Below are 24,052 nucleotides of genomic sequence, written 5' to 3'. Positions count from 1 at the left end.
AATATTAAAATTATTATTATTTTTTAATAATAACAGTTAACTTACAATTTTTTTGTTTTTTTAAATTTAATTCAAATTAAATAATAAATAAAATAATACAAAATACAAATCTAAACTGTTGGAAAGAAGATAAATCAAATTATTAGTATTTAAAAATATTTTTGTTATTTACAATTTACCCATTTTATTTAATTTTTTATTTTAAAATTTATATTTTTTTAATAAATAAAATTTTAAAAAAATACAATCATGGGGTGGGCCAGGGTTGGCTCACCCCATGCCGTCTTTAACATGTTTAATACTACGAACATGTACCCCTTCACATTGGCTTTAACATCCATGAGGTGTTATAACACTCTATTAATGTTACAATGGGGATGCTCTAAGTATCCATATGAGTTACCCTATCTAAATATTTTACCTTAAATTTTAGATAGGGTAATTAAAAAACATTTACATCAATTATCCTATCCATTTTCTAAATTTAGATTTGATGAATAGTGATTCTCTAAATTTAGGGAATGAAATCTCTATCCTAAAAATAAAATAATATTTTTTTAATCTCTCTCCTTCTACTCAATCTTTTTAATTTCTCTCCTCCACTGATTCCATAAATATAATAATAAAAAATAAAAGAAAGAGAAGAAAATAATAAAAAAATTAAGGAGGATAAAAATTTTAGGATAATTAATATAGTGTGTAATGAAAAATAATTATCTAAATTTAATAAAATGAGTCATTTATTTTAAATTTAATTTGTGTGAATGTTCTTATAAATTTAATTTTAAAGGCCCTTCCAAAAATTACCAGATATTCAGGATAAAAATTCCATTTTACCCACTGTAAATTTTAAATTATCATTTTACATCTTATAGATTTCGAAGTATCATTTTACTCTTTACAGTTTTGATTTATTATGGCAACATCCCTGCTCAGTTAAATCTAAAATTTAAAATTATCATGTTCAACGAATTCTCCTAGGTCACCCTGGTTGCTTCTATCCTCAATTGGCTATTTGTGGTAAACTACATTCTTATTCAGCTATTAACTACACTAAAAACAATTTTTTTAAAATCATTTTTTAAAAGATTGTTTTTGGTTTCATCATGTCTAACAATAAATTATTATAACAAACACAAGGCAAAATTCTGATAGCAACTGCAAGAAAAAAAGACCAGAATAACAAACGCAATGATTCGATTTCAGATAACATTAACAAGTATCTGAATGCCCTAAAAAGATATAGTTTCAAAGAAGCGGTGCTGGTTTACTAAATGCAGACGAATAGAGAGGGACAAGAAACTTGCACAAGAGACCAGTAAAAGAAAAGTAAGGTAGTGTGTTGAGGCAAGTCAAAACTTATTGACTGCTATTTGCTAACTGATGGCTTTGTTTAGTTAATTTAGCACGCTTAGAGACCTGAAATCTTTGCTTTGCATGTGGGGCATATGAACCCAAGTGTATCAGATGCTTCTCCAGAATTTGCAGCAGACGATACATGGCGGAACTCTCCGCCGCACCAAACGCAGACGGATGTCAGCTCGTACATGCTGTTTTGCAAGGAAATGTCCCAGCCTAAATGAACAGAAGCATGGTCCAGTTCGGGCTCATAGTGCAATTCAATAGGTGGCTGTGCGGGAATAGAATCTTGTCTGGTCAAATTATCAAACTCGGAAGTGTCAACTGTGCTTAATGTCAGCTGAGTAAAACAGGATGGCGACTTCTGGCTATTAGCATTGAAATCCTCCCCATGCTGCAAAAATGAGGCATAAAATTATCAGAACACAGTGATAGTATCTGTATAGGAGAAAATTGAAGAAACTTGGAACAAAATTAGTCAAGAACAGTATCATAAAGTTTACTATTTCCTGTCTTGAAATTATCAACTAGCAGGGGATTTATCCAGAGATGTGGTATGAGTCTCAACTGCAACCACCATTTGGTATTATATAGCTAACCAGGATTCTGACTGGTATTGAAGGAATTATTTAGTCATGTACCCTATTCTCTTTAAGTGCTGTTGCATTTACCTCCAGCTATTCAGAACAAAATAATCTGAAGGCCATAAGATGCTATTTGTTATGATTACAAATAGAAGCCACAGGGGCCAGGTTGAAGAAGATTAATATAGATGAGCGATCGCAGAAATTTATTTTGGCTAAAACCACAAGGAAATTGATGCTCGAACACTAGCTCATCTCAGTTTTAATGTGAGGCAACTATGATCAAGTAGGGCCTTAGACAAGCCTAACACCTGGGAGAACAGTGCATCATAGTGGATATTGAAGTGCTAAACTGTCGATTATTGTAGATTATTATATGTTAATGCAGTGGTAGTTTGATAAGTATTGTTAATGCAGTGAAATCAAGCTGTACGCTAGTCAGCAAACACCTGGGAGAACAGTGCATCATAGTGGATATTGAAGTGCTAAACTGCCAATTATTGTAGATTATTATATGTTAATGCAGTGGTAGTTTGATAAGTATTGTTAATGCAGTGAAATCAAGTTGTACGCTAGTCAGCAAACCATGCTATGAACGCTAGCCAATTTATAGCTTGACATAATGATATTCAGGAAATTTGGCCACATGCTTTCTGGCACGATTTTGTTTTCACTTAGAATAATCACTTTCTCTTTGCAAAAAAGAAAAATCCAGATTAAATGCATAAATATCATCAAACATTCGAGTTTATAGTAAATGGAAAAGGCAGAATAGAAACAAGGAAAAATCGAATGCCAGGTGTGGAAAATATATTCATACGAGGTAAAAATTTTCACAGTTGAACTTCTCTAGACATAAGTTACTGTAAAACCACACACCCACAGACTGCATCCCCACCCCCCACGCCCCACCCCCCCAATTTCCTATCTTAAAAACCATCAACAGTTGTCCATTTTGTACAGAAACTTAGAATAGTCAATTAACACTTACATGCATGCTTTATTCTTTATTATACATGGATTACAAGGTTTTATTATTGAGGAACTAAATATGAAAAGTAGATACCACCATATGGAAGATCTTTCTTCTTTATAAGAGTACTAAATGTACGTTAGGAAGCAAGGTCTGATTTCGGTCTTACCTGATCAGGGTTCATGTCAACATCTGGAATATGATCAGAGGAATGCAACCAAGGAGAACCGAGTGAGAAATCAAATCCCAAGGAATTTTCACTATCATGAAAGGAATTATTTGCAGCAATATGTTCATTTGCAGCACTGGAAGCATTAAAACATATATCTAGTTCCACATTGGGCTCATCTATATCTCCAAGCATGCATTCCTTCATCTCAATATCAAATGTTCGCACTCTGTTTCTATCAACATTACCACTGGATCTATTAACAAATGGCATGTCTGTACAACTGGCATTAAAGTCCAATGGCAAAATACTTCTGGCATTATCTTCAACAGTAAACACATTGGAAGTGGCCAATTCATTTTTTCTGCAGGATTTTACCATTTCAACAAGGTAACTCTCTTCGATATTCCTTACATGTGTATCAGTAGCATCTTTCCCAATGGCATAATTTGGACCATTAGCTGACGGGATGGTAATCAACTGGTTTTCTGATTCTAACCTATGCTCTGTTCCATACTTCTCAGCATCTGAAATGACAACGGAGGATGACATCTCTCTCCCATTAGATTTCCCAAGGACAGTCTTATCTACATCGATGTGAGACATTGACATAAAATTGAGAGGAATGTTTGTTTTGATAGCTATGCCGTCATTGGCGTCAACATTTGACTCTGGTATCATGCCTGTAAGATCGCTATCATTAGTTTTGGAGCCATCAAGGGACATGCTTTCAGGAAAAAATTGGGCCACTTTGTTAGCTGCTTCACAGGTTATATTAGGCACATCATTAAGGGCTATAGATGTTATGTTGAAGCATGGTTTGGAATCAACATCATTGACCTGTAGACTATTAGATTGAACATTCCCAAAATGGAAATTGTCATCATTGCAATCATAATCATCAATTTTCTTGACACCACATATCTCAACCTTACTGATATCACCAACTTCAATGTTCTCTGTATCACTACCGTCCTTGAAATGACTAGCTTTCACAGTTTTTACATCAGCACCATCTGTATTTTCTTCAATTGCATGATGATAATCACTATCCTGATTATCAGAAGATGTCATAAGGGTGTCTTCAGCAACCTTTTCATGAAACATAACATGTAGTGCTACTTCACCAACTTCAATGTTCTTCACATCACTAACTTTGTCGTGCTCGAAATGACTAGCTTCCACATTTTTGACATCTCTACCATTTGTATTTTCTTCAATTTTATGAACCTGATTATCAGAAGATGTCATTAGTGTGTCTTCAGCAACCTTTCCGTGAGACATAATAGGAAATGTAACTTCACCATTCACACATGAACTAACTTTTTCATCCATAACATTGATATCATCAGTAATCACTACAGAAGGCATTTTAGTAGTTTCAGATTCCCGAGAATCAATTTGATTGTCCCCTTGACGGTGCATATTTGCTGAAGCAAAATGAGGTTCACTAGCAGTGATAGGAATAGAAGTCTCAGCCTTGGTTTCAGCTGAAGAGAAATAATGTGATGGAGCAGCCACTGGAGCTGGATTGCAAAATGTTTTTGAGTTATAATCAAGAAGTGCTTCAGCACTCAAACCTTGGTATCTCACATGAGTTCCAACATGACCATAGTAGCGATGTCTCTCGGCAAAGACCTTGTGACAAAATTGACATTCAAATTTCCCATCCTTTATAATAACACCATCCCCTATCAGTTTGCCAAGTTTACGTCTCTTTGCCCTCTTTTGCTCATGTGATAGCTGCCTCTGCATTTAAATATGCTAATATTAGATCAGTAAATTTATGCATTTTCACCTATTCCTCTGTTACCTGATTTTGAGCACCATACAATATAATTTGCCTGTCAGGCTCAGAACATGAAGAGGCAAATGGTGCAACTGCAGGGCAACCAGGCTTGTCGTTCACATGATTTTCTGGAACAGCAAAACTTGCAGCCTGTTCATATGTTAATCAAATAAATAAGGACAAGAACAGCTCATTCCAATTAGAAGGCCAATTTGCACTTACATAGTCAGTGTTTAACTTGTCATTCCTTGAGGCACCCACATTTGGATTCCCAAGAAGAGTGTGTATATATGCTGCAACCTCTTTGCAGGAAAGAAACTGTTTTCCCCTTGGGCTGGGAAAGGCAAACAAAGCAAGTACATACGTACGAACATTACAAGGCGATGAAGCTCAAAACGTCAAACCATAGAAATTTTTACCAATATAGTCAAACAGCATTATTAGATATAAGAAGGATTTGCATATAAAAAATCTCATGATAGGGTCTATATTATTGTGGTGGATTTTAAGAGAAGAATATGAACTAATTATACTTGTGAGATAAAGGATAGTGACAAAAAGTTAGAACGAGCATAGAAACTAATGATAGATAAAATGAACAGGCAAGGTCTCCTCAACATATTATATGGATGAGAAATTTAACCACAGTCAGGTAAAACCCACACAATATTAGATAACTAAAGAACAGGAATCTTCCATTAGAATGATATCCAATTGACACCATGCTGCAAATAATCTGAAGAATAATTAAAAATTAGAAGAGTATCACAATCAACCTGTAAGAAAACAGATATATGCATACTCACGCTGATAAGAATAATGTATTAAGTATGCATATCCTCATTGCGTGACATTGGCTATGCAGCTAACAGAGGTTAAAGTAGGGAAGCAATGAAGAGATTTTTCAGGTCCTCTGATTACTAAACCAATATAATTAGACATAGTCTAATACTCCAAGTATAACTGGAAGATTAATTGGACTGTATGCATGAGTACTGACAAGAGGTCAAGTTGATAATATGCCATCATAAGTGCAAATTGTTGTGTTGTACAAAATTGTTGTACAAGGAGATGAGTTGGCATTGGACCAAAGCTTGGACGCATGTTCCTTATTGGGAAACTCATTGATCCTTCTGGCCCTAGTATGCAACTAGCTTTGCCTTCTTGATCTAATAACTTTAGTTCCATGTATGACCATCAATACCCAAGTCATGTTTCTTTCTCAAAACTTCCACATTTAGCAAATATGGGTGCTTCATGTAATAACAGGCAAAAAAAACTTAATTGTGTTAATTGTAAGTTAGCTAAAACCTTTCACCTTTAGTTACTAAGAAATATTAGCTTCTTTTGATATTATTCACTCTAATATTGGGGCCTTGAACCCACTCTCTCAAAGGGAGGTACAAAGTACTATATCACTTTTATTGATGATTTCTTATCAATGATTTTTTTAGGCTATTTGGATTTATTTTATGCATGCTAGCCTTTGATTTTTTAGAAGGGAGCTTGGCGTAACAGTAATTGCCATAACCTTGAAGCCACAAGTTCAAGTCGTAGAAACAGTTTCTTGCAAAATGAAAGGTAAGGTTGAATACAATAGATCCAATGTAGTCCGACCCTTCTCCGAGACCCGCACTGGCGGAAGCTTCGTGCACTGGCTTGCCCTTTTATGCTAGCCTTGGATCTTTTCTTTGTCTATAAAGATTTCTCCATGATGATTCACATTTAATTGCCGTAGACAATTAAAATATTTTGAGGCAATTATAGTGTAAAATTATTATAAAAAGAGTTACTCTCTTTCAATTATTATGTGCAGAATCCCCATAACAAAATCGAGACGCTAAACATAAGTACTGCATCTTGTTGAAAATTTTATAATCTTCTTTCCTCATCCACTTTTTTTTTTTTTTAAAAAAAAAACCAAGAGGCACTAAGTATAGTTGTCCATGTCATAGACTGCTTACTGTCTTCCACTCTTTAACAACTCTCCTTCTATGAACCTCTTTTGCTTTCCTCCCTATGAGTGAGTGATATATGTTATCTATAAAAAATTCTTCTTATGACCCCATGGTTAACAAGTTGCACATATCTTAGCATGTCACATTCTAGGAACAAAATTCACTCTTCATACAACCTTTTTGAAAACAACATTTCTTGCCCATTTATCAGTGAGAAGCTCGATGAGTCAGTAAACCAATTGGGACAATCTAGATCACTCCAGATTTCTCTTCAAGGCAATTCCAACAACATTCCAATAAGAAATGTCATCTAGGACACTCGTGGTAATCTTCGTACCCACCTTTAAGACTACTAATGTCACCTATCTAATGTGTTATCTATTCATGAACCCAAAAGATACTGACAAATTGCAATATATCTACAACACAATGACAGTGAAAATGCAAGACATCTATTAAACAGACATATTTCATGAAATAACAAAGCATGTTGAAGTGCTTACCACTTTATTTGATATCATTATCAACTCAATACATTGGGGAGAAAAACCCCTCCCAAGTCCCACCCCCTACTCAACTTGCCTGTCGGTTATAAGTTGACCCGTGATTACCTTCCTTCACATAATCTAGGGACGGACGCTTGAGGCAAGCGTAATCACCTTTGCTACAAAAATTATCAACACAATGCATTTGACCTTTAATATGTATCACTTAAGGTACAAATGACAAATCACTTTGTCAAATCACATACTAAGGATTGGCTTCATTTCCTTGAGACCAAACTGAATCTGCATGAGGCATCTCCAGTTTGAGGGGATGCTAACAGCTAGAAACAAAACCATGGAATCCCATCATCCCACTCATGGAATCCCATCAATTACACATTTTTACTACTCTTGTTGGTATTTTTTTCCTATTTTGTGAATTACTATGTATGGTGCATTCACACGCTTATATGGAGATGATACCAATGTATAAATACTGTACGATTCATCAAGGAATAACAAACACAAACCATTTCCCGCAAAATTGTCAAATAATATTTCCAGTTAAGCAATTATTGTTCATCAGTTTGATAAAGTTTCTGGCACATGATGTGTTCAAACAATACTAAAATCGTTACAGCAATTAAGGAACAAAGGAGAGAGAGGAAGAAACCTGATGTATCGCCTGCAATACACCCAGACTTCACCTTCCTTCCTCTTGAGACTGAGCAACAGCTTCCATCCCCTCGGCAAGTCATCACCAAAATCGGAAGCACAGACAATCCTCCTCTTCCTCCTCCGACTCCCCCACTGTCCGTCAAATCCACTCATGAAGTCCAGAAGCTGCTGCTCAGTCGTCAGACCTAACGTCCTCTGCCTCAGCACCTCGGTAAAGGGATCCACCTTCTGGCCTAAAGCTAACAAATCCACAGTTTCACCTTTGCCATTCAAGATCTCACGATCTTCATCCTCCAACACAGCCATTACGGGGTTACCCTTATCAAGATTCTGCGGGCCGCTGGCGTTATTGCTAATTAGGTTTCCCTGGGCAGGATCGCTGGTAGAGGTGGGTAGGGTTTGGGGACTAGCTTCCTCCCCGGAAAAGAGCTGGCGAAGGTAGGAAATAATTTTGAGGTTCTCATGGCGCCCTCGTTCGTCATCGTCTGCATTTCCCGCTTCGGCGAAAGAGGGTTCGAGGGGAGCGGCGGATGAAGAGGAAGTTGAAAAGTGGCCACGTGGGCGGCGGCTGGCGACGGTGGATGGTGAGGCGGGGTCTGGATTGTGAGGTGCGAGGCGGAAACGGCTGTAGGTCTGCTTGCGGCTGCCAGCGCTCTCATTGAAGATAGCGGGATCAATCTTGGGGATGACGACGTCGTCGGAGCGGCGAAGGTCGTAGGCGTTTGGGCAAGAGAGGGCGAGAGAGTGGATCTCCGCCTGGGAGAGTAAGCGCAGGTCCACCACCGGAACCACCTCCGAGGCCGGGGGCGCCACCGCCATGGGAGGAAGGAACAGAGCGATCAAGTGCCGGGGACGGAATTGCGGACTGTTAGTATTTATATTACCATAAATACAGGGACCTTTGCGAAATTTTACCCGATACACAACATTCATTTAATTTAGCCAAAAAAAAAAAGATTTTTTTTTTATTTGATACTTAAGATACATTTAAAATTTCTTTAAACACTATAAAAAAAGTTAACTTTTAACACAATAAGATTAATTATAGTAGATTAGTTGTATCTATTTTATAAAAAAAAACTATATTCGTCAATAAATAATATGAAAACTAAAATTAAATAGTGAATTTGTATACATAATTTTTTTACATAGTTTTTACAATATAAAATTTATCATATTCATAAAATATAAAGTTAAATTAATAAATCAATATAAAGTTATAATTTTAACCATTTTTATAGAAATGCCATGAAATATTTATGCTACAATATGGACGGCATGTTCATATGGAAACAGAATCAAAATACTGAATTGAGCAAAGTCTCTTAGAAAGAAAATATTTTTATAAAGTGCACCGAATTCTGAAAAAGTATTTTTCTATCGCATTCAAACAGAAGCGATATATTATTTTTATAAATAAATTTATTTTTTAGTAAGTTTTTTTTTTAGCTTTTGCAATTCCAGTAAAATATAGTCCAGAATATCTCACGATAAGATTAAACACCTCACGGCCACGTCGGGCATTAAAAGGACCGAAAGGAAGACACTATCCGCCCAACAAGTTACCTCCGTCTACATTCTAAGACTCTAAAAACATGGGTCCCTTCCCTATTCAAAAATCGCCTGGGTAAACCAGGATGTGAATCCTACTGTGTAACTTTATTTCGGTCAGAAAAAAGCGGTCAATCGTGGGACCCACAGACAGCACGAAAAGAAAGGTATTATTTGTAGTGAGAAATTAATTACCTCACAGCTGAAACAGCCACTATCTCGTTGGACACGGATCCGACTTCCAGCCAATAAACAACCGGTATGGAAATGGGTTATTTACTACCGCAAGGCAATCGGTTCCTCTCGTTCCTCGCTTCTTCTTCCCCGGCTCCTCTTTTCCAACTCCAGAAAGAAAAAAAAAAAGAGAGCGAGATATCTCGCCAGTGACTCGAGCAGCGATGGCGGCGAGGGAGCAGAACGTTTACTTGGCGAAGTTGGCGGAGCAAGCGGAGAGGTACGAGGAGATGGTGGAGTACATGGAGAAGGTCGTCGGTGCGGCGGAGGCAGAGGAGCTCACGGTGGAGGAGCGCAACCTCCTCTCGGTCGCTTACAAGAACGTCATCGGAGCTCGACGCGCCTCCTGGAGGATTGTCTCCTCCATCGAGCAGAAGGAGGAGACACGCGGCAATCACGACCACGTCGAAACCATCCGCGGCTACCGTGCCCGGATCGAGTCCGAACTCGCATCGATATGCGGCGGTATTCTGCGTCTTCTGGACTCTAGCCTCATCCCGGCCTCTGGTGCTGCTGACTCCAAGGTTTTCTACTATAAGATGAAGGGCGACTACTACCGATACCTGGCCGAGTTCAAGACTGGACCCGATCGCAAGGATGCCGCCGAGAATACCTTCTCAGCCTACAAGGCCGCCCAGGTTCAGATCCCTCTTGTTTCTGTCCTTGATCTCTTTGATTTGACTCTCATCCAATTTGGACTTTCGTTTGACTGAAAGACCGTCTCCGACTTGTAAACTGTTTTTCGGATCCTTAAACACTGTAATCTTTATCTAGATGGACTCTGTCATATGATTTCTAAATAGAGTAAGGGTATTGGGGGTTTTGATTGAAGTTGGCTATGGCAGGACATTGCTGTGGCAGAATTAACACCGACACACCCAATTCGGCTTGGTTTGGCTCTAAATTTCTCGGTGTTCTACTATGAGATTTTGAATTCGCCAGACAAGGCTTGTGCTCTCGCCAAGCAGGTAAGCCCATCAAATTATTCTTTCTATGTTCTTTTCTCATACTGTTGTTTAGTTGTCATTTATCAACGGAAGAAACTTAGTTCTTGGGAGTGTGTGCTTAGTACCATTTCCCTTCTTTTTGTAGCTGAGATATTTAATTTAGTTCACAATATGTAAGTTTCAAAGCGCTTACATGATAGAGTTGGAAGGACAAATACTGCATGCAGCATCTTTTCTCAATTGTTGTGATATTTTTCAACTGGAGAAAAGTAAGAAACTTAGGGGGCGTTTGGTACGCACGTTTTCCATTTTCATTTTCTGGAAAACGCGGGTTTTCTGAAAAACGGTGTTTGGTTTGCGTTTTCCGCGCGCGTTTTCTAAAAAATTGGTTATCGTTTTCTAGAAAAACAGAGAATGACAAAAAGTCGTTTTCTTATTTTTAGAAAACGCGCATTTTCCAGAAAATGAAAATGAAAACGGTGCAAACCAAACGCACCCTTAGTTCTTGGGAGTGTGTGCTTAGCGACAGTTCCCTTCATTTTGTAGTTGAGATATTTGATTTCAGAATATGAAAGTTTCAAACATTTTACATGATAGAGATGGAAGGACAGCATCTTCTCTCTGATTGTTGTTTAGGTGACTTTTATTGACGGGAGAAACTTAGTTCTTGGGAGTGTGTGTTTTGCTCTCACGGGTTGGTGCAGTTGGTACCTGTATAAGTGGTTCCTCCAATAGATTTTGGGATCAATTTCCAGCACGTGCATGACCTCCCACATGCAAAGGGCCGCTGCGCTAGGGCAAATGCCCCATGTGATTTACCCCCTTCGAGAGAGAGTGAGGTTGTCCGCGAAGGTGACGGCTTCACCTTTTTTGCTCCAATTGAGAGTGTGTGCCTTGATACCATTTCCCTTCATGTTGTAGTTGAGATATTTAATTTAGTTTTTTTCAGAATATGTAAGTTTCAAAGAGCTTACATGATAGAGTTGGAAGGACAAATACTGCATGCAGCATCTTTTCTCAGATTGTTGTTTAGGTGACATTTATCAACTGGAGAAACTTGGTTAGTACCATTTCCCTTCATTTTATAGTTGAGACAAATACTGCATGCAGCAACTGTCTAATTATTGTGTTGTTAGTTTATTGAGATTTCTTGCAAGGATAAAATCATGCCATGAAAACACCCTTTCCTCTTCACCTTTTGGTATCACAAATATCCAGGGATTTGTCTCGATAGTCTTACTGGTATCTTTGCTTTTTTAATATGCCAATATACAGTTGTTATCCATCACAAGTAGCTCAGGATTTTTCTCAATACTCCTCTTGATATGTGTTTTTGTGATATGGAATGACTCTGGTGGAAACCAATTAAAGAATAGCATTGCCTCTCTAAATGACTATGCTGTTTGTTTCTATGTTTCTTAACATATTATGCAAAGGTTTATTTGTCTAAAATGACATTCTTTAGCATCTTGATTTTATATTCTTGCATGTTCAACAATTTGTACTGAGTTGTAGCTCGCAGACAAAATGGAGAAATAAGATATGTTAATAGCCCCATTATCATCCTGCATACAAGTAAAATCCTTTTGATTCCCACTATTATGCCCCATTTTCAGTTGGTTTCGAGTTGTCTTTTTCTTGCTCAACTACTGGATGAACTGGTCCTCCTTGTTGAAGCTAGTTGTTTTGAGCAACTTATTCTTAAGTTTTCTTTCATCTTTGGTCAGGCTTTCGATGAGGCAATTTCAGAGCTGGACACACTTGGAGAGGAATCTTACAAAGATAGCACTTTGATTATGCAGCTTCTACGTGATAATCTCACCCTGTGGACTTCAGACATGCAGGTAATATCTCAACCTTAACTTCGACAGACCAATTTGGTCTCCTTGTATGCCAATGTGGGTAGTTTGATAAGACTTAAAGATAAGTGGTGTTTAAATCCTTCATTCAGCATAAATTTCAGTAGCATAGAGTTTTAGTTTTATTTAATAAATATCACCTCTTAGGTAGTTGGATAGTCTGATATATAATAAATTGAAAATTAATTACAATTATTAACTTGAGGTGATTGGTTAGATGGCAAAATACCAAATGTGAAAAATCAGAATCACTGAATTTAATCTATCTTCACTTACCCGTTAGAATTTAAGCCACATCTCTACAATTGTAGAAAATACCACTGAGCTTTACCTTCTTAAAAAGGACATCATTTCAAGTGTTTAATATTATAAAACACGTTCCATTATTAGCATACTGAATAACAAATAATTTAACTTTTGTAGCATGCAAATATTCAATTCTGAACGGGGATTTCATAAATTGGCAAGTTCAAATGATTCGATGCATAAATTGTAAATGGCAGAGGTAGAATGCCGAAGAAAAATCTAATAATGTAATTAAAAAGTGATTGAATATTAGTATCGATAAAGTCTTCAATCCAGTTTAATAGAAGGATAAGATTTACATAGTAATTTGGTTTCAATTACAATTAACTTTGTAGTTAAGAATATTTATATTCAAGCCAAATGTTCAACTTTTTTTTGGTTAAATTTTTGCAGGAGGATGGTGTAGATGACATCAGAGAATCAGGCAAGCCTGAGGATGGAGATGAGCATTAATTTTAAATGGTTGGCCATATATGTGCTTTTATTTAAGATTTATATGGTGCTTAGCTTGCGATTGAATTTAATATCAGTACATGAACATGAAGTGTGTAATGAACCACCTGCGTTCTTATTCCCAAACCATTTGCGTGTGTTAGATCTTTGCCTCGTCTCTTTTCTTCAATCTTTTATGTCTGTGGTCTTAATGAAATCTAATTTCAGCATACGGCATTTGTGATACAATTATTTGTTATACACATTGCCCAAAAGAAAAATGCGACTGAAATTGAAGCTCTTAAGATTTCTGGCTTCCAATCTGTTCCATCACAAATAACAAAGTTGATCGGAAAAGGTTGCTGGACCAAACCTGTGTTAATTTAATATTTTCTTTGTACATGAGCTACTATTTTACTATTTGGAGGAATACTTAAATATAAATTCACAAAACAAAATTGTTGGATAACCCCTCCAATTCCCCTCATATTATTTTCGAATCCTTCGGTGCTCTTCTCGATTAGTTCCATCGCTCGCCGGAGTAGTACCAGCTCAGCATCGCCGCAGCTTTCTCGTCGGCGAAGAAGTCGAAGCAAGACGCACCGATGAACTCCTCCTCGTCCTTGCCCTCCTCCTCCATCTTTAACGTCGCTCCAGGGCTTTGGTATAGGAATTCGGTCCTCGAATCCACGAGGTTCACCGAATCGGGACAAGAAAGTTCGCCGGCGGCCAACTCGAAGGAAAATGTGTCGGGGGCATAGATCAGCTGAGTCATACTTTCGACGAATTCGTTGGCCGCAGTGGCGTCGGACACGACGGCGCTCGAGTCGCTGTCGGACACGCCGTCGGCCTTACCGACGGCCGCGGCCGGAGGTAGCTCTTCCGATTCCTCAGCGATCTTCGTCGAAGTATCGGAGCCAGCCATGGGATCTTCCTTCATTCCGAGCTTCGCCTGCAATTTCTTTATCTGCGTCCGAATCAAGAGATACAAAATTATTAGTTCGTCGAGCATAAACGACAATATAATTGTGTCTCCTTCCTACAAACATGGGAGAGGAGCGACTGGTTGTAGCGGTGTAGGGAGTCGAAATCGCAGCGGAGGGCATCGTGGGAGGCCTTGAGGGCGGCGTAGTTGCGCTCGAGTTGCTTGGTCTTCCACCGGGCGCGGCGGTTCTGGAACCAGACGGCGACTTGGCGTGGGTGGAGGCCGAGCTCGTCGGCCAGCCGCACCTTGCTCTCCGGCTCCAGTTTGTTCTCCTCCTCGAAGTGCTTCTCCAGAATTCTCACCTGCTCTGCATTCAATCGCCGCTTCTTCGCTGTCCCTCGTCCGCCGGCCTCTTCTTCCTCCTCCTCCTCTTCCTGGATCAATAATTCTCTGCCATATCCTGCTGCTTCCTGCTCTTCTCCTGCTGATTATAGCTCAACATTTACAACCTGAATCAAGATCTCATCTAAGGAAGAAGAACAGAGCACCAACAAGCTAAGCATATATATTTATATACCAGAGGAAGAAGGGATCAGAGAATTCTCTGTGATGCTGATCGCTCTCCTCTTCATGTTTGCTTCTTTTCGTTTACTCGTAGAGGGATGTGCAAGAAGAATCCAGTGTCGTTTGTTGTGTTTGATTAATTATCTGTTCTAAGGGAGGAGAAATGCTCGAAGAACCCCGAAGTAAAAGAGTAATGGTATGGCCGGAGAAGAGAAGGGAAAGAAGGGAAGGAAGGTGGCAGAACTGACGTGAATATTTGAGTCAGTATATATTGAGTATTGACATTAAATTTTGTGGAATTACAGAACTAAAAACACTAACTTTTCTGAGAGCAACATTCCACTCGTCTAGAAGAAAACGAAAGCAAAGGGAAAAAAACGAGAAGAACACGACAAAGTTCATAGTGCTCTGTCGGCACATTGGTCAATTAAACAAATTGGAGACATTTTACTTATCTGAATAATTTCTGAGCAGAAAGAACAATCGCGAAATCATGAACGAGAGCAGGCTGAATGATCATGGAACAAAATACGATATTGCTGCAGTAATTAATTAGTCATTAAGAAACACTAGACGGAGACCTGATGATCACAGAAATAATTTGTTCGGTACCTAAAACAAAGGACATGAGAAATCTAAGATTTCATCATGTGTTTGTCAGATTGCGATCGAGGTGCATCTCTTTCCCTGCTTAGTACTCTAAGCTTCTGAAAGGAGGGTGAAGCCTAAAGTAGCAGTGATCAGACAAGCAAGCTGGTCTATTGAGCTGCATGAGATTGATTCCATTTTTTTTTTTCCTTTTCCTGGTTTTTTGAGGAAGAGAAGCCATGAAAGTAGAATTTCTTTAGGGATAAAGTAACTTTACTTTATGAACTGCAAAGCAGAAGCAAGACTTGACGTCTCCCTTCAAAAATCGCTTGCAGGCAGGCACTGACAAAACATATCGACTTGAAAAATGAACTTCACGTTGTTAATCTTATACTGCATGTTCTAACTTGGCAGGGAATCCAAAACGAAGCTCACAGGACAGAACAAGACGTCGTCTCACTGAACATCGATTGCGATTTCAACGTTCTGATCATTCATCAAAGCGAATGCCGAGTCTCTTTTTTCAACGTGTTGGAGCAGGTGGAATCCTCCACACATAAAGATGAAGATAAGGTGGACAGAAAGGAAAAGTTGGGAGCTATTTGTTTTGGTAGGTAACTCTCAATAATTAAAAAGACATCATATATATTATTTAAAAACTATCTTTATTCTAATTATAATAGCTAATTTAATTTTATTAAAAAATCTATATTGTATTTATATATATATATATATATCCTAATGAATTTGATAAAAAATCTTAAATTTAATTAAAATTATTTTAAATTAGTTAAAACTATTGATACGACGAATGATGTAGGACTCCCGAAATCGAGTCAAAGTCCAGAGGATTGTTGATATAGTGATCAAAGTCAATGAGGAGTCAACGCTCGGGGCCAGCGCGGCCGATCATCTCGATTGAGTGGTTGTTTGATCGGATCGTTGGTCCGGTCGGATCCTGAGTCCCTCAGTATTAATGAAACAACGAGCCAAGTAAATATCATTCAGAGTCGAATCCTCCTCGCTCCTCAGGATAACACGGTCGATTATTTCGGTCGGGTGATCTAACCGATTAGACCTATGGTATGATCGGAAAAGTTGGATACTTAGTTCGACTGAACTCTTTGGCGCAAGCAGAGAGGCCAAAACCGAGTCCCCGATATCATTCCTTAAATCCAACCTGATTACTCTTGCAAGTGACATCCGAACGGACTATGGAAGGAACTCGATCGAGTTGCTAGCTCAGCATATTAAGGGTCCCTCAACCCAACAACCCAACATTCCTCCTTCTTATTTTGTGAGACAGCTGTCAGAGAATCAAAGGAATATCACTTATGCAAGTTGTACACAAGAAGTTTCTGTTGGGACCTTGACATCCGCTAGAGGGGGTGAATAGCGGCTCACCCAAATCGATCACTAACACGTTGATTTAACGTGGTTCGGAGATAAAGCTCCTACTCCACGGCTGTCCGTAAGGTGGACGATCCCGATCCGTCGGTGGATGACTCCCCGGAAAAACTCCGGCTAGCTCAAGCTCCTTGTCGGTGGAGAAACCTCACCACAAACACTTGAATACAAGCACACCAATCACACGAGGGCTTGGGAGACTCTAATAGGCTTTAACCAAGTCTATTTCGTCAACTTCAACCAAGCTTCCAATGCTTGGTTATATAGGTCACGGGTTAGAAAACCCCGCCTACCAGTCGACTGCCCTTCGTGGAAATTCGACCGTTGCAGTCCAACGACTCGATACCAACCCTCTGTTCGCTACCAGTCGACTGCACCAGTCGACTGATGAAACCACCAGTCGACTGCTACAGTACTGGTACAGTAACGCTGCAGTACTGCTACAGTGACGCTACATTACTGCTACGGTAAACCCTAATTTTAGGATTTTGCCCCGAGTACATCCACTCAGCACTCGTTCTCGCCCGACCAACCTAGACCTAGCCTTCTAGCCTCCTCCATCAGCCTTGCGTCCCTCGGATGCCTCCCCATCCTTCACGTCTTGCCTTCTGGAGCTTCCATCGGCCTTGTCATTGTTGTCGGGTCTTCCTTTGCCAAGAGGTCGCGCCTCCGGGACTTCATCCATTGCCAAGTCACACTTGGACTTACGTTGTCAAGACTACATGCTTGGACTTACACCGCTAAGACTCATCCTTGGACTTTCTTCCTTTGCCAAGATCACACTTGGACTTACGTTGCCAAGACTACATGCTTGGACTTACATTGCCAAGACTCACCCTTGGACTTTCCTTGTTGTACCTGTATCCTGCACACTCACAATGCATATCAAATACAACAATAAATCTAACTTAAACCTTTGCTCAAACATCAAAACCTAGGGTACCCAGATTGCTCCAACAATCTCTCCCTTTTTGATGTTTGACAACCCGTTTAAGTTAGAGAAACAATATAGCAATACATATGCAAATAAATATATGTAATCTATACATGCATAAATCATGGAACCTAAGCCTAGGCTCCCCCTTCACCTAAGCTCCCCCTTGAACTAGGATTTCTTGCAAAGGTAAACTTCTCCCCTTTTGCTAATAAATGAGCAATCGCTCCCCCTTCACCTAAGCTCCCCCTGGAGCTAGGATTTCTTGCAAAAGTATGTAAGTTTCTCACTTAAACCTAAACTTCTCCCCCTTTGCCATACATCAAAAAAAAAAAAAAACTCCAACAATATCCCAATTATTGGACTCTTTGACCTCTAATGACCATAAACATCATGTATTAATCCCCCCATAAGATTACATACATGTTCACCACTCTTTTGGTCATTTTATAATGCTTGAAAAATATTTTCAGACCGTATCAGTCGACTGCAAGAAGTACCAGTCGACTGCCCCCATGAAAACGAGCTTACAGAGACATTTTGTGCTCGTGAACAGTGTTACCAGTCGACTGGTAAGTGTACCAGTCGACTGGTACACTATTCATGAAAAAATTAATCTTTTCTGGCCAACTTCAGAAATGCGCCAGAAATTCCACAGACCTCTAAAAATCTCCAAATTTTGTGGAGAGATCTATTATATCAATATCTACTTGGGAAAAATATATATAAAAATATATCTATCACCAATCCTAAGATTGACACAAAACACAAAACTAGCTAAAAAGTTCAATTGAACCTTGACCTAAAGTCCTAGTTTTGGCTTCCTCTTGATGTATCTGCCCATACTAAACCATAATGCATCCCTAACATTAGTTTATATGACATATATACATAAAAAACTAATTTTCATGCAATATGAACTCAATTCATATTTCCATGCACGAAACATATCCCAATTGTGCCAACCCACTGGGTTAGAGGCTCAAGTCTGTCTCCTAACCACTTGGTACATTTGATAACCCATCTACCATGGGTCCCAAAGGCTCTTCCTAACCTTAGGAATCTTAACCTTAGTCACCTCCCTTGGTGACTCATCCACTATGGCTAGGCCACTTCGGTGCACCTCGGGTAACACTTGGCCTACAAAACTCACCTTCTTAACCTTAGACACATTGTCTTCGGTTAATTTCTTCTTGTCCTTAACCTTGGACATCCCATCCTTGCCATAATTATATGCCACCCTAGCATATTCCTTCTTATTGGCCTTAGATGACTCTCCCTTATCCTTGGTCACACCTCCCTTACCAATGTCATGTGCTACCTTAGCACTTGACCTCCTTTTGGTCTTGGAGGGACCTAATTTGATATTTTGGGTGTTTGACCACCCAAATACAAGTCAAGTCCTTTAGGTCCAATAATGAACCTCTCTAGGACTTTCTCCATTTCCTCAAGCTTTGTCTTCAAGGCTTGATTTTCCAATTCTAGGGTTCTAACCCTAGAATCAATATGTCCATCATGGACATTCCTAGACCTACCCTTCCTAGGCATGTGCCTCCCCTTCTTGGGATTAATGCTTAGGTTTTCACCCACTTTCCTTCCCTTAGGCAAAGTGGTTTGGGTCTTATTAGGTCTACCCTTAGTGTATGATTTCTTAGGGTTATCTACCATGTTAACCCTATTTCTATCATTATACCTAAATCCATGATTATGCTTAGGTAAATAATCTACATTATTTCTAACAAGCATATAAGAATTGGAGATTGGATTAAACTTCAAAATAGGGATTACCTTCCCTTTTACCTTTGAAGCTCCCCCTTGACTTGTGCTCCTCTTCTTTTCCCATTTCTTTAAGTGCACCAATTTCTTGAGCTCTCCTCTCCTTGGGCACTTTGTGTGGTAGTGACCCCACTCACCACATGTAAAGCACGTAATGTGCTTCTTCTCCTTCTTCTTCCTACAACTCACATTAGTTTCTAAATTAACTTTAGTGAGTTTAGGGTTTACCTCCTTTACCTTCTTGAGCGAAGGACACCTACTCTTGTAGTGCCCCATCTTACCACACTCAAAGCATTTGATGTGATCCTTTGTGCTCTTCTTGGTAGTTGAGGTGGAGGGTTGAGCTTCCAAGATCTCCTCTTCCTTGGGTTGCTCTTCTTCCTCTTCACTTGAAGATGTGGACGGTTCCACTTCTTCCTCCCTTGAAGATGTGGATGATACCTTCTCATCTTCCTTCTCCTCCTCAGATGTTGAGCTCGTGTCAACATTCGATTGATCCTTCTCTTCTTGGACCAATGAGTCCTTCTCCTTGAGTTCCTCCTCTTCTTGGATTTGTGTAGGACTCTCATGAAGCACAATTATCTTTTTCCAAAGGTCACTTGCATTCTCATATTCACCTACATTCAATATCGCATTAGGAGGTAATAAATTAATTAAAATTCTAGTTACCTCCTTGTCCGTCTCCGATTGCTCCCTTTGCTCATCGGTCCAATATCGACGTCGGAGACGCTTTCCCTTCTTGTCCGTTGGAGCTTTAAACGGTTCCTCCAACGTAATCCATTGGTTCCAATTCATTTGGAACCACATCTCCATGCGCTTCCTCCAATAGTCGAAGTTCTCGCGCTCGTATGGAGGTGGGATTCGGATGTCCCATCCGAGAGGTCCCTCCGACTCCATCTTCTTCCTCTAGCCGCTCTCATGGCGATTAGTCCAACAAGAGCTCACCTAGCTCTGATACCACTTGTTGGGACCTTGACGTCCGCTAGAGGGGGTGAATAGCGACTCACCCAAATCGATCACTAACACGTTGATTTAACCTGGTTCGGAGATAAAGCTCCTACTCCACGGCTGTCCGTAAGGTGGACGATCCCGATCCGTCGGTGGATGACTCCCCGGAAAACCTCCGGCTAGCTCAAGCTCCTTGTCGGTGGAGAAACCTCGCCACAAACACTTGAATACAAGCACACCAATCACACGAGGGCTTGGGAGACTCTAATAGGCTTTAACCAAGTCTATTTCGTCAACTTCAACTAAGCTTCCAATGCTTGGTTATATAGGCCACGGGTTAGAAAACCCCGCCTACCAGTCGACTGCCCTTCGTGGAAATTCGACCGTTGCAGCCCAACGACTCGATACTAACCCTCTGTTCGCTACCAGTCGACTGCACCAGTCGACTGATGAAACCACCATTCGACTGCTACAGTACTGGTACAGTAACGTTGCAGTACTGCTACAGTGACGCTACAGTACTGCTACGGTAAACCCTAATTTTAGGATTTTACCCCGAGTACATCCACTCAGCACTCGTTCTCGCCCGACCAACCTAGACCTAGCCTTCTAGCCTCCTCCATCAGCCTTGCGTCCCTCGGATGCCTCCCCATCCTTCACGTCTTACCTTCTGGAGCTTCCATCGGCCTTGTCATTGTTGTCGGGTCTTCCTTTGCCAAGAGGTCGTGCCTCCGGGACTTCATCCATTGCCAAGTCACACTTGGACTTACGTTGTCAAGACTACATGCTTGGACTTACACCGCTAAGACTCATCCTTGGACTTTCCTCCTTTGCCAAGATCACACTTGGACTTACGTTGCCAAGACTACATGCTTGGACTTACATTGCCAAGACTCACCCTTGGACTTTCCTTGTTGTACCTGTATCCTGCACACTCACAATGCATATCAAATACAACAATAAATCTAACTTAAACCTTTGCTCAAACATCAAAACCTAGGGTACCCAGATTGCTCCAACAGTTTCTACCTGCAAAATACAGAAATTGCAGGTCCATTTTGTGAAAGATGTCAGAGCATCATTATGGTATGTCCTTTGTTGGCAATGCATCAAGATTCGCGTAGAGAGGAAAATTAACACTATAAAAGAGGGTCTCCATCTATAGGTACGGGTACACTTACTTTATAAAAATGTTACGCATCTATTGTTCATTATTGTTCACTACCTATTATTCGATCGATCATTGACTTGAACGTCAAAGTACTTGCATCGGGGACCTTTCCCTGGCCTGGTTGCTAATGTTTCCTTTGACACGCAGGACCATTTGGAGTCATTATTTTCAGCTTGGAGTCTTTATATAGTCAACATCAGAGTCACTTGCCAAGTGCATTATCTTTCCCGCTTTCAGATAGGATAAAATTTGGCATCGTCTGTGGGTACTTTTACCTACATATGAAACGTGAAGATGGAGAAGATTGGACGGCTTACCACAATAACTTTGTCGCAAGAAGATTTGGAGCTATCGATAACCGCCCGAGAACAGATATTAGTACAACAACAATAAATAGCGACCGAGTGTCCTTTACTCAATGACCCTGTATCTATGACTGGCACTCAGACTGAGCACGAAACCCGAGTGGAACGCCCGACTAGGTGACAGCTGATTCCTCCTCCCTCTGCTGGCTTCACACAAGCACCTGCACATCCGACCAGCCTCTTGCTCGTGCCCCCATCATCGATCGCATATCACTGAGCATTTTTTTGCACGTCATTTGAAGAGATGGGTCGAGTGGAGAGACCACAAGGATCATCTTCTGATCAAAACACTCCCGCTCGGGATATTCGGAATGGGAAAGCTCTGATGGTTAACAGTTCCCTCAAGATGTCATTCTCCCAAGAAATATTGGAGGACAAGTTGTCGAGTCATTTCCAATCTCTGACGATCGGAGAATATGGAGGAATGACCAACCCAAAAGACCATCTCCTCAAATTTGAAATTACAGTCATGCTTCACTAATACATGGACGGAGTTAAGTGTTAAGTGTTCCTCACCACACTCTCTGGCTTGGCGTAGAGATGGTTCAACCGACTCCTGGTCGAGTCCATTTGTTACTTCAAGGATTTTTGCAAGACATTCCTCCATTACTTCGCCAGTAGCCAACGACACCACAAGACCACTTTGAGCTTATTTTCCTTTAAACAGGGGCCCAAGGAGACATTAAGGGTATATATTAAAAAGTTCAACTAAGTGACTATGGATATTCCCTCGGCCACTTCGGAGATCTTAGTGAGTGTCTTCTCCTATGGGCTCACTGATAATGATCTCTTCCGATCCCTTATCAAGAAGCTCCCAAGAGACTTCGGCCATCTACTCGGACGAGCAACCTAGTACATCAACGTGGAAGAAGCTCAGTCCACTCGGAAAAAAAAGTGATGATGTCGGTTCCTATTTCTGCCCCTAAGCGCTGATCCCCTCCTCCTCATCTACCACCCCCAGGACCTCGATGGGATTATCCGACACATCACTAAGAGCGGAGGTCGAATGTCGTCTAGTATGTAGAAGTCGATCGGACGTGATTCCCCGAGCCTCACCAATGGACTCCGATGTTTTGCACCTACTATAGGTTGGGGACTCATAATCCTGAAGATTATTATCAATATAACCAAGAGATGCACTGAGCAGCTAGTTAAGGGTTTTGCTAGTGTTCACTATCTCCCCACCATCAGCATCATCATCGACTGAATGGACCGTCGCTACTGATCAAAATCAACAACGACCACCGATCGAACAAATTTGATTGACTATCTCTCTGAGAGAAGAGCCCTTGATGATGACTCATTGGTCAACCTTCATTATGGTGGATGCGCCTTCAGCTTATAACCTAATTCTAGGCTGACCGACACTAAACAAGTTTCGAGCTATCGTCTCTACATTTTGTCAGAAGATCAAATTCTCGGTCGATGACTCGATCGGCGAGATAAAAAGAGACCAACTAGTAGTACGTAGTGTTATGTGGATGTAGTGAAGACTGAAACTCGCACCACTTGAAAGACTTAGCAAGTGGAAGTTAATACTATCCAAGAAACTCCCCCAATGCTAGTTTATGAAGAAAAAGATGAAGTGCAAATTCATCCCAGCCGACCAGAGGCCACCACTCAAGTAGCAGTCGATCTGAATCCAAAACATAAAGCCGAGCTGATCTCGTATTTAACACGCAATAATGATGTCTTCGCCTGGACACCTCAAGAACTCACGGGTATATCACTGATGGTCATGGAACATGCGCTCTATGTTTTCTCACACACTCGGCCTATCAAACAGAGAAAACGAGATTTTGGAGCTGAGCAGAACCAAATTATCTGAGCAGAGGCGGACAAGCTATTCGAAGTCGGGCACATCTATAAAGTACAATTCCCGATTTGGTTAGCAAATGTGGTGCTAGTGTCTAAGCCTGAGAATAAATGACGAGTCTGCATGGATTTCATGGATCTAAATAAGGCATACCCAAAAGATTATTATCCCCTACCACGCATCGACCAGATGGTGAACTCAATTGCCGATTATGTTGATATGCATAATGGATGC

General features: G+C 40.2%; 3 protein-coding genes across 6 annotated transcripts; 1 reads left to right on the top strand and 2 right to left on the bottom strand.

Annotated features, from left to right (window-relative positions):
* Nucleotides 1-1,133: 1,133 nt before the first annotated feature.
* Nucleotides 1,134-8,853, bottom strand: LOC121989339. The gene is made up of 5 exons (XM_042543324.1): nucleotides 7,991-8,853; nucleotides 5,097-5,208; nucleotides 4,899-5,024; nucleotides 3,086-4,834; nucleotides 1,134-1,753 (listed from the first exon to the last, which is right to left on the bottom strand). Exons 1-5 carry the CDS (start codon nucleotides 8,812-8,814, stop codon nucleotides 1,412-1,414), a joined length of 3,153 nt encoding a protein of 1,050 aa, XP_042399258.1. The 5' UTR covers nucleotides 8,815-8,853; the 3' UTR covers nucleotides 1,134-1,411.
* Nucleotides 8,854-9,841: 988 nt separating this feature from the next.
* Nucleotides 9,842-13,487, top strand: LOC121989369 (14-3-3-like protein 16R). Its single transcript, XM_042543372.1, has 4 exons — nucleotides 9,842-10,418; nucleotides 10,626-10,748; nucleotides 12,455-12,571; nucleotides 13,286-13,487. The coding sequence occupies exons 1-4, from the start codon at nucleotides 9,945-9,947 to the stop codon at nucleotides 13,343-13,345; spliced, it is 774 nt and encodes a 257-aa protein (XP_042399306.1). The 5' UTR covers nucleotides 9,842-9,944; the 3' UTR covers nucleotides 13,346-13,487.
* Nucleotides 13,488-13,669: 182 nt separating this feature from the next.
* Nucleotides 13,670-15,985, bottom strand: LOC121989347 (homeobox-leucine zipper protein HOX4-like). 4 transcript variants are annotated; one of them, XM_042543344.1, is made up of 5 exons: nucleotides 15,679-15,984; nucleotides 15,426-15,579; nucleotides 14,827-15,352; nucleotides 14,372-14,733; nucleotides 13,670-14,291 (listed from the first exon to the last, which is right to left on the bottom strand). In XM_042543344.1, the coding sequence occupies exons 3-5, from the start codon at nucleotides 14,879-14,881 to the stop codon at nucleotides 13,845-13,847; spliced, it is 864 nt and encodes a 287-aa protein (XP_042399278.1). In that variant the 5' UTR covers nucleotides 14,882-15,352; nucleotides 15,426-15,579; nucleotides 15,679-15,984; the 3' UTR covers nucleotides 13,670-13,844. The 4 variants fall into 4 exon arrangements, with proteins under 4 accessions (XP_042399278.1, XP_042399293.1, XP_042399271.1 ...); XM_042543359.1 differs by having other exon boundaries at nucleotides 14,372-14,730; nucleotides 14,827-15,579; nucleotides 15,679-15,985; XM_042543337.1 differs by having other exon boundaries at nucleotides 14,827-15,579.
* Nucleotides 15,986-24,052: the final 8,067 nt, after the last annotated feature.

Source organism: Zingiber officinale, chromosome 1B (genome assembly GCF_018446385.1).
Source record: "Zingiber officinale cultivar Zhangliang chromosome 1B, Zo_v1.1, whole genome shotgun sequence".
Classification (NCBI taxonomy): Eukaryota; Viridiplantae; Streptophyta; class Magnoliopsida; order Zingiberales; family Zingiberaceae; genus Zingiber; species Zingiber officinale.
This window is presented reverse-complemented; position numbering and strand designations above follow the sequence as displayed.

Coding starts and splice junctions, on each gene's coding strand:
- LOC121989339 (XM_042543324.1), bottom strand. CDS start 8,814: ATGGCGGTGGCGCCCCCGGCCTCGGAGGTGGTTCCGGTGGTGGACCTG. Junction 5,209..7,990: donor TATTGCAGGCGATACATCAG/GTTTCTTCCTCT, acceptor TGCCTTTCCCAG/CCCAAGGGGAAAACAGTTTC. Junction 4,835..4,898: donor TGTATGGTGCTCAAAATCAG/GTAACAGAGGAA, acceptor ATTTAAATGCAG/AGGCAGCTATCACATGAGCA.
- LOC121989369 (XM_042543372.1), top strand. CDS start 9,945: ATGGCGGCGAGGGAGCAGAACGTTTACTTGGCGAAGTTGGCGGAGCAA. Junction 10,749..12,454: donor CTTGTGCTCTCGCCAAGCAG/GTAAGCCCATCA, acceptor ATCTTTGGTCAG/GCTTTCGATGAGGCAATTTC. Junction 12,572..13,285: donor TGTGGACTTCAGACATGCAG/GTAATATCTCAA, acceptor AAATTTTTGCAG/GAGGATGGTGTAGATGACAT.
- LOC121989347 (XM_042543337.1), bottom strand. CDS start 14,881: ATGAAGAGGAGAGCGATCAGCATCACAGAGAATTCTCTGATCCCTTCT. Junction 14,734..14,826: donor TCTGATCCCTTCTTCCTCTG/GTATATAAATAT, acceptor AGCTATAATCAG/CAGGAGAAGAGCAGGAAGCA. Junction 14,292..14,371: donor ACCAGTCGCTCCTCTCCCAT/GTTTGTAGGAAG, acceptor ATTCGGACGCAG/ATAAAGAAATTGCAGGCGAA.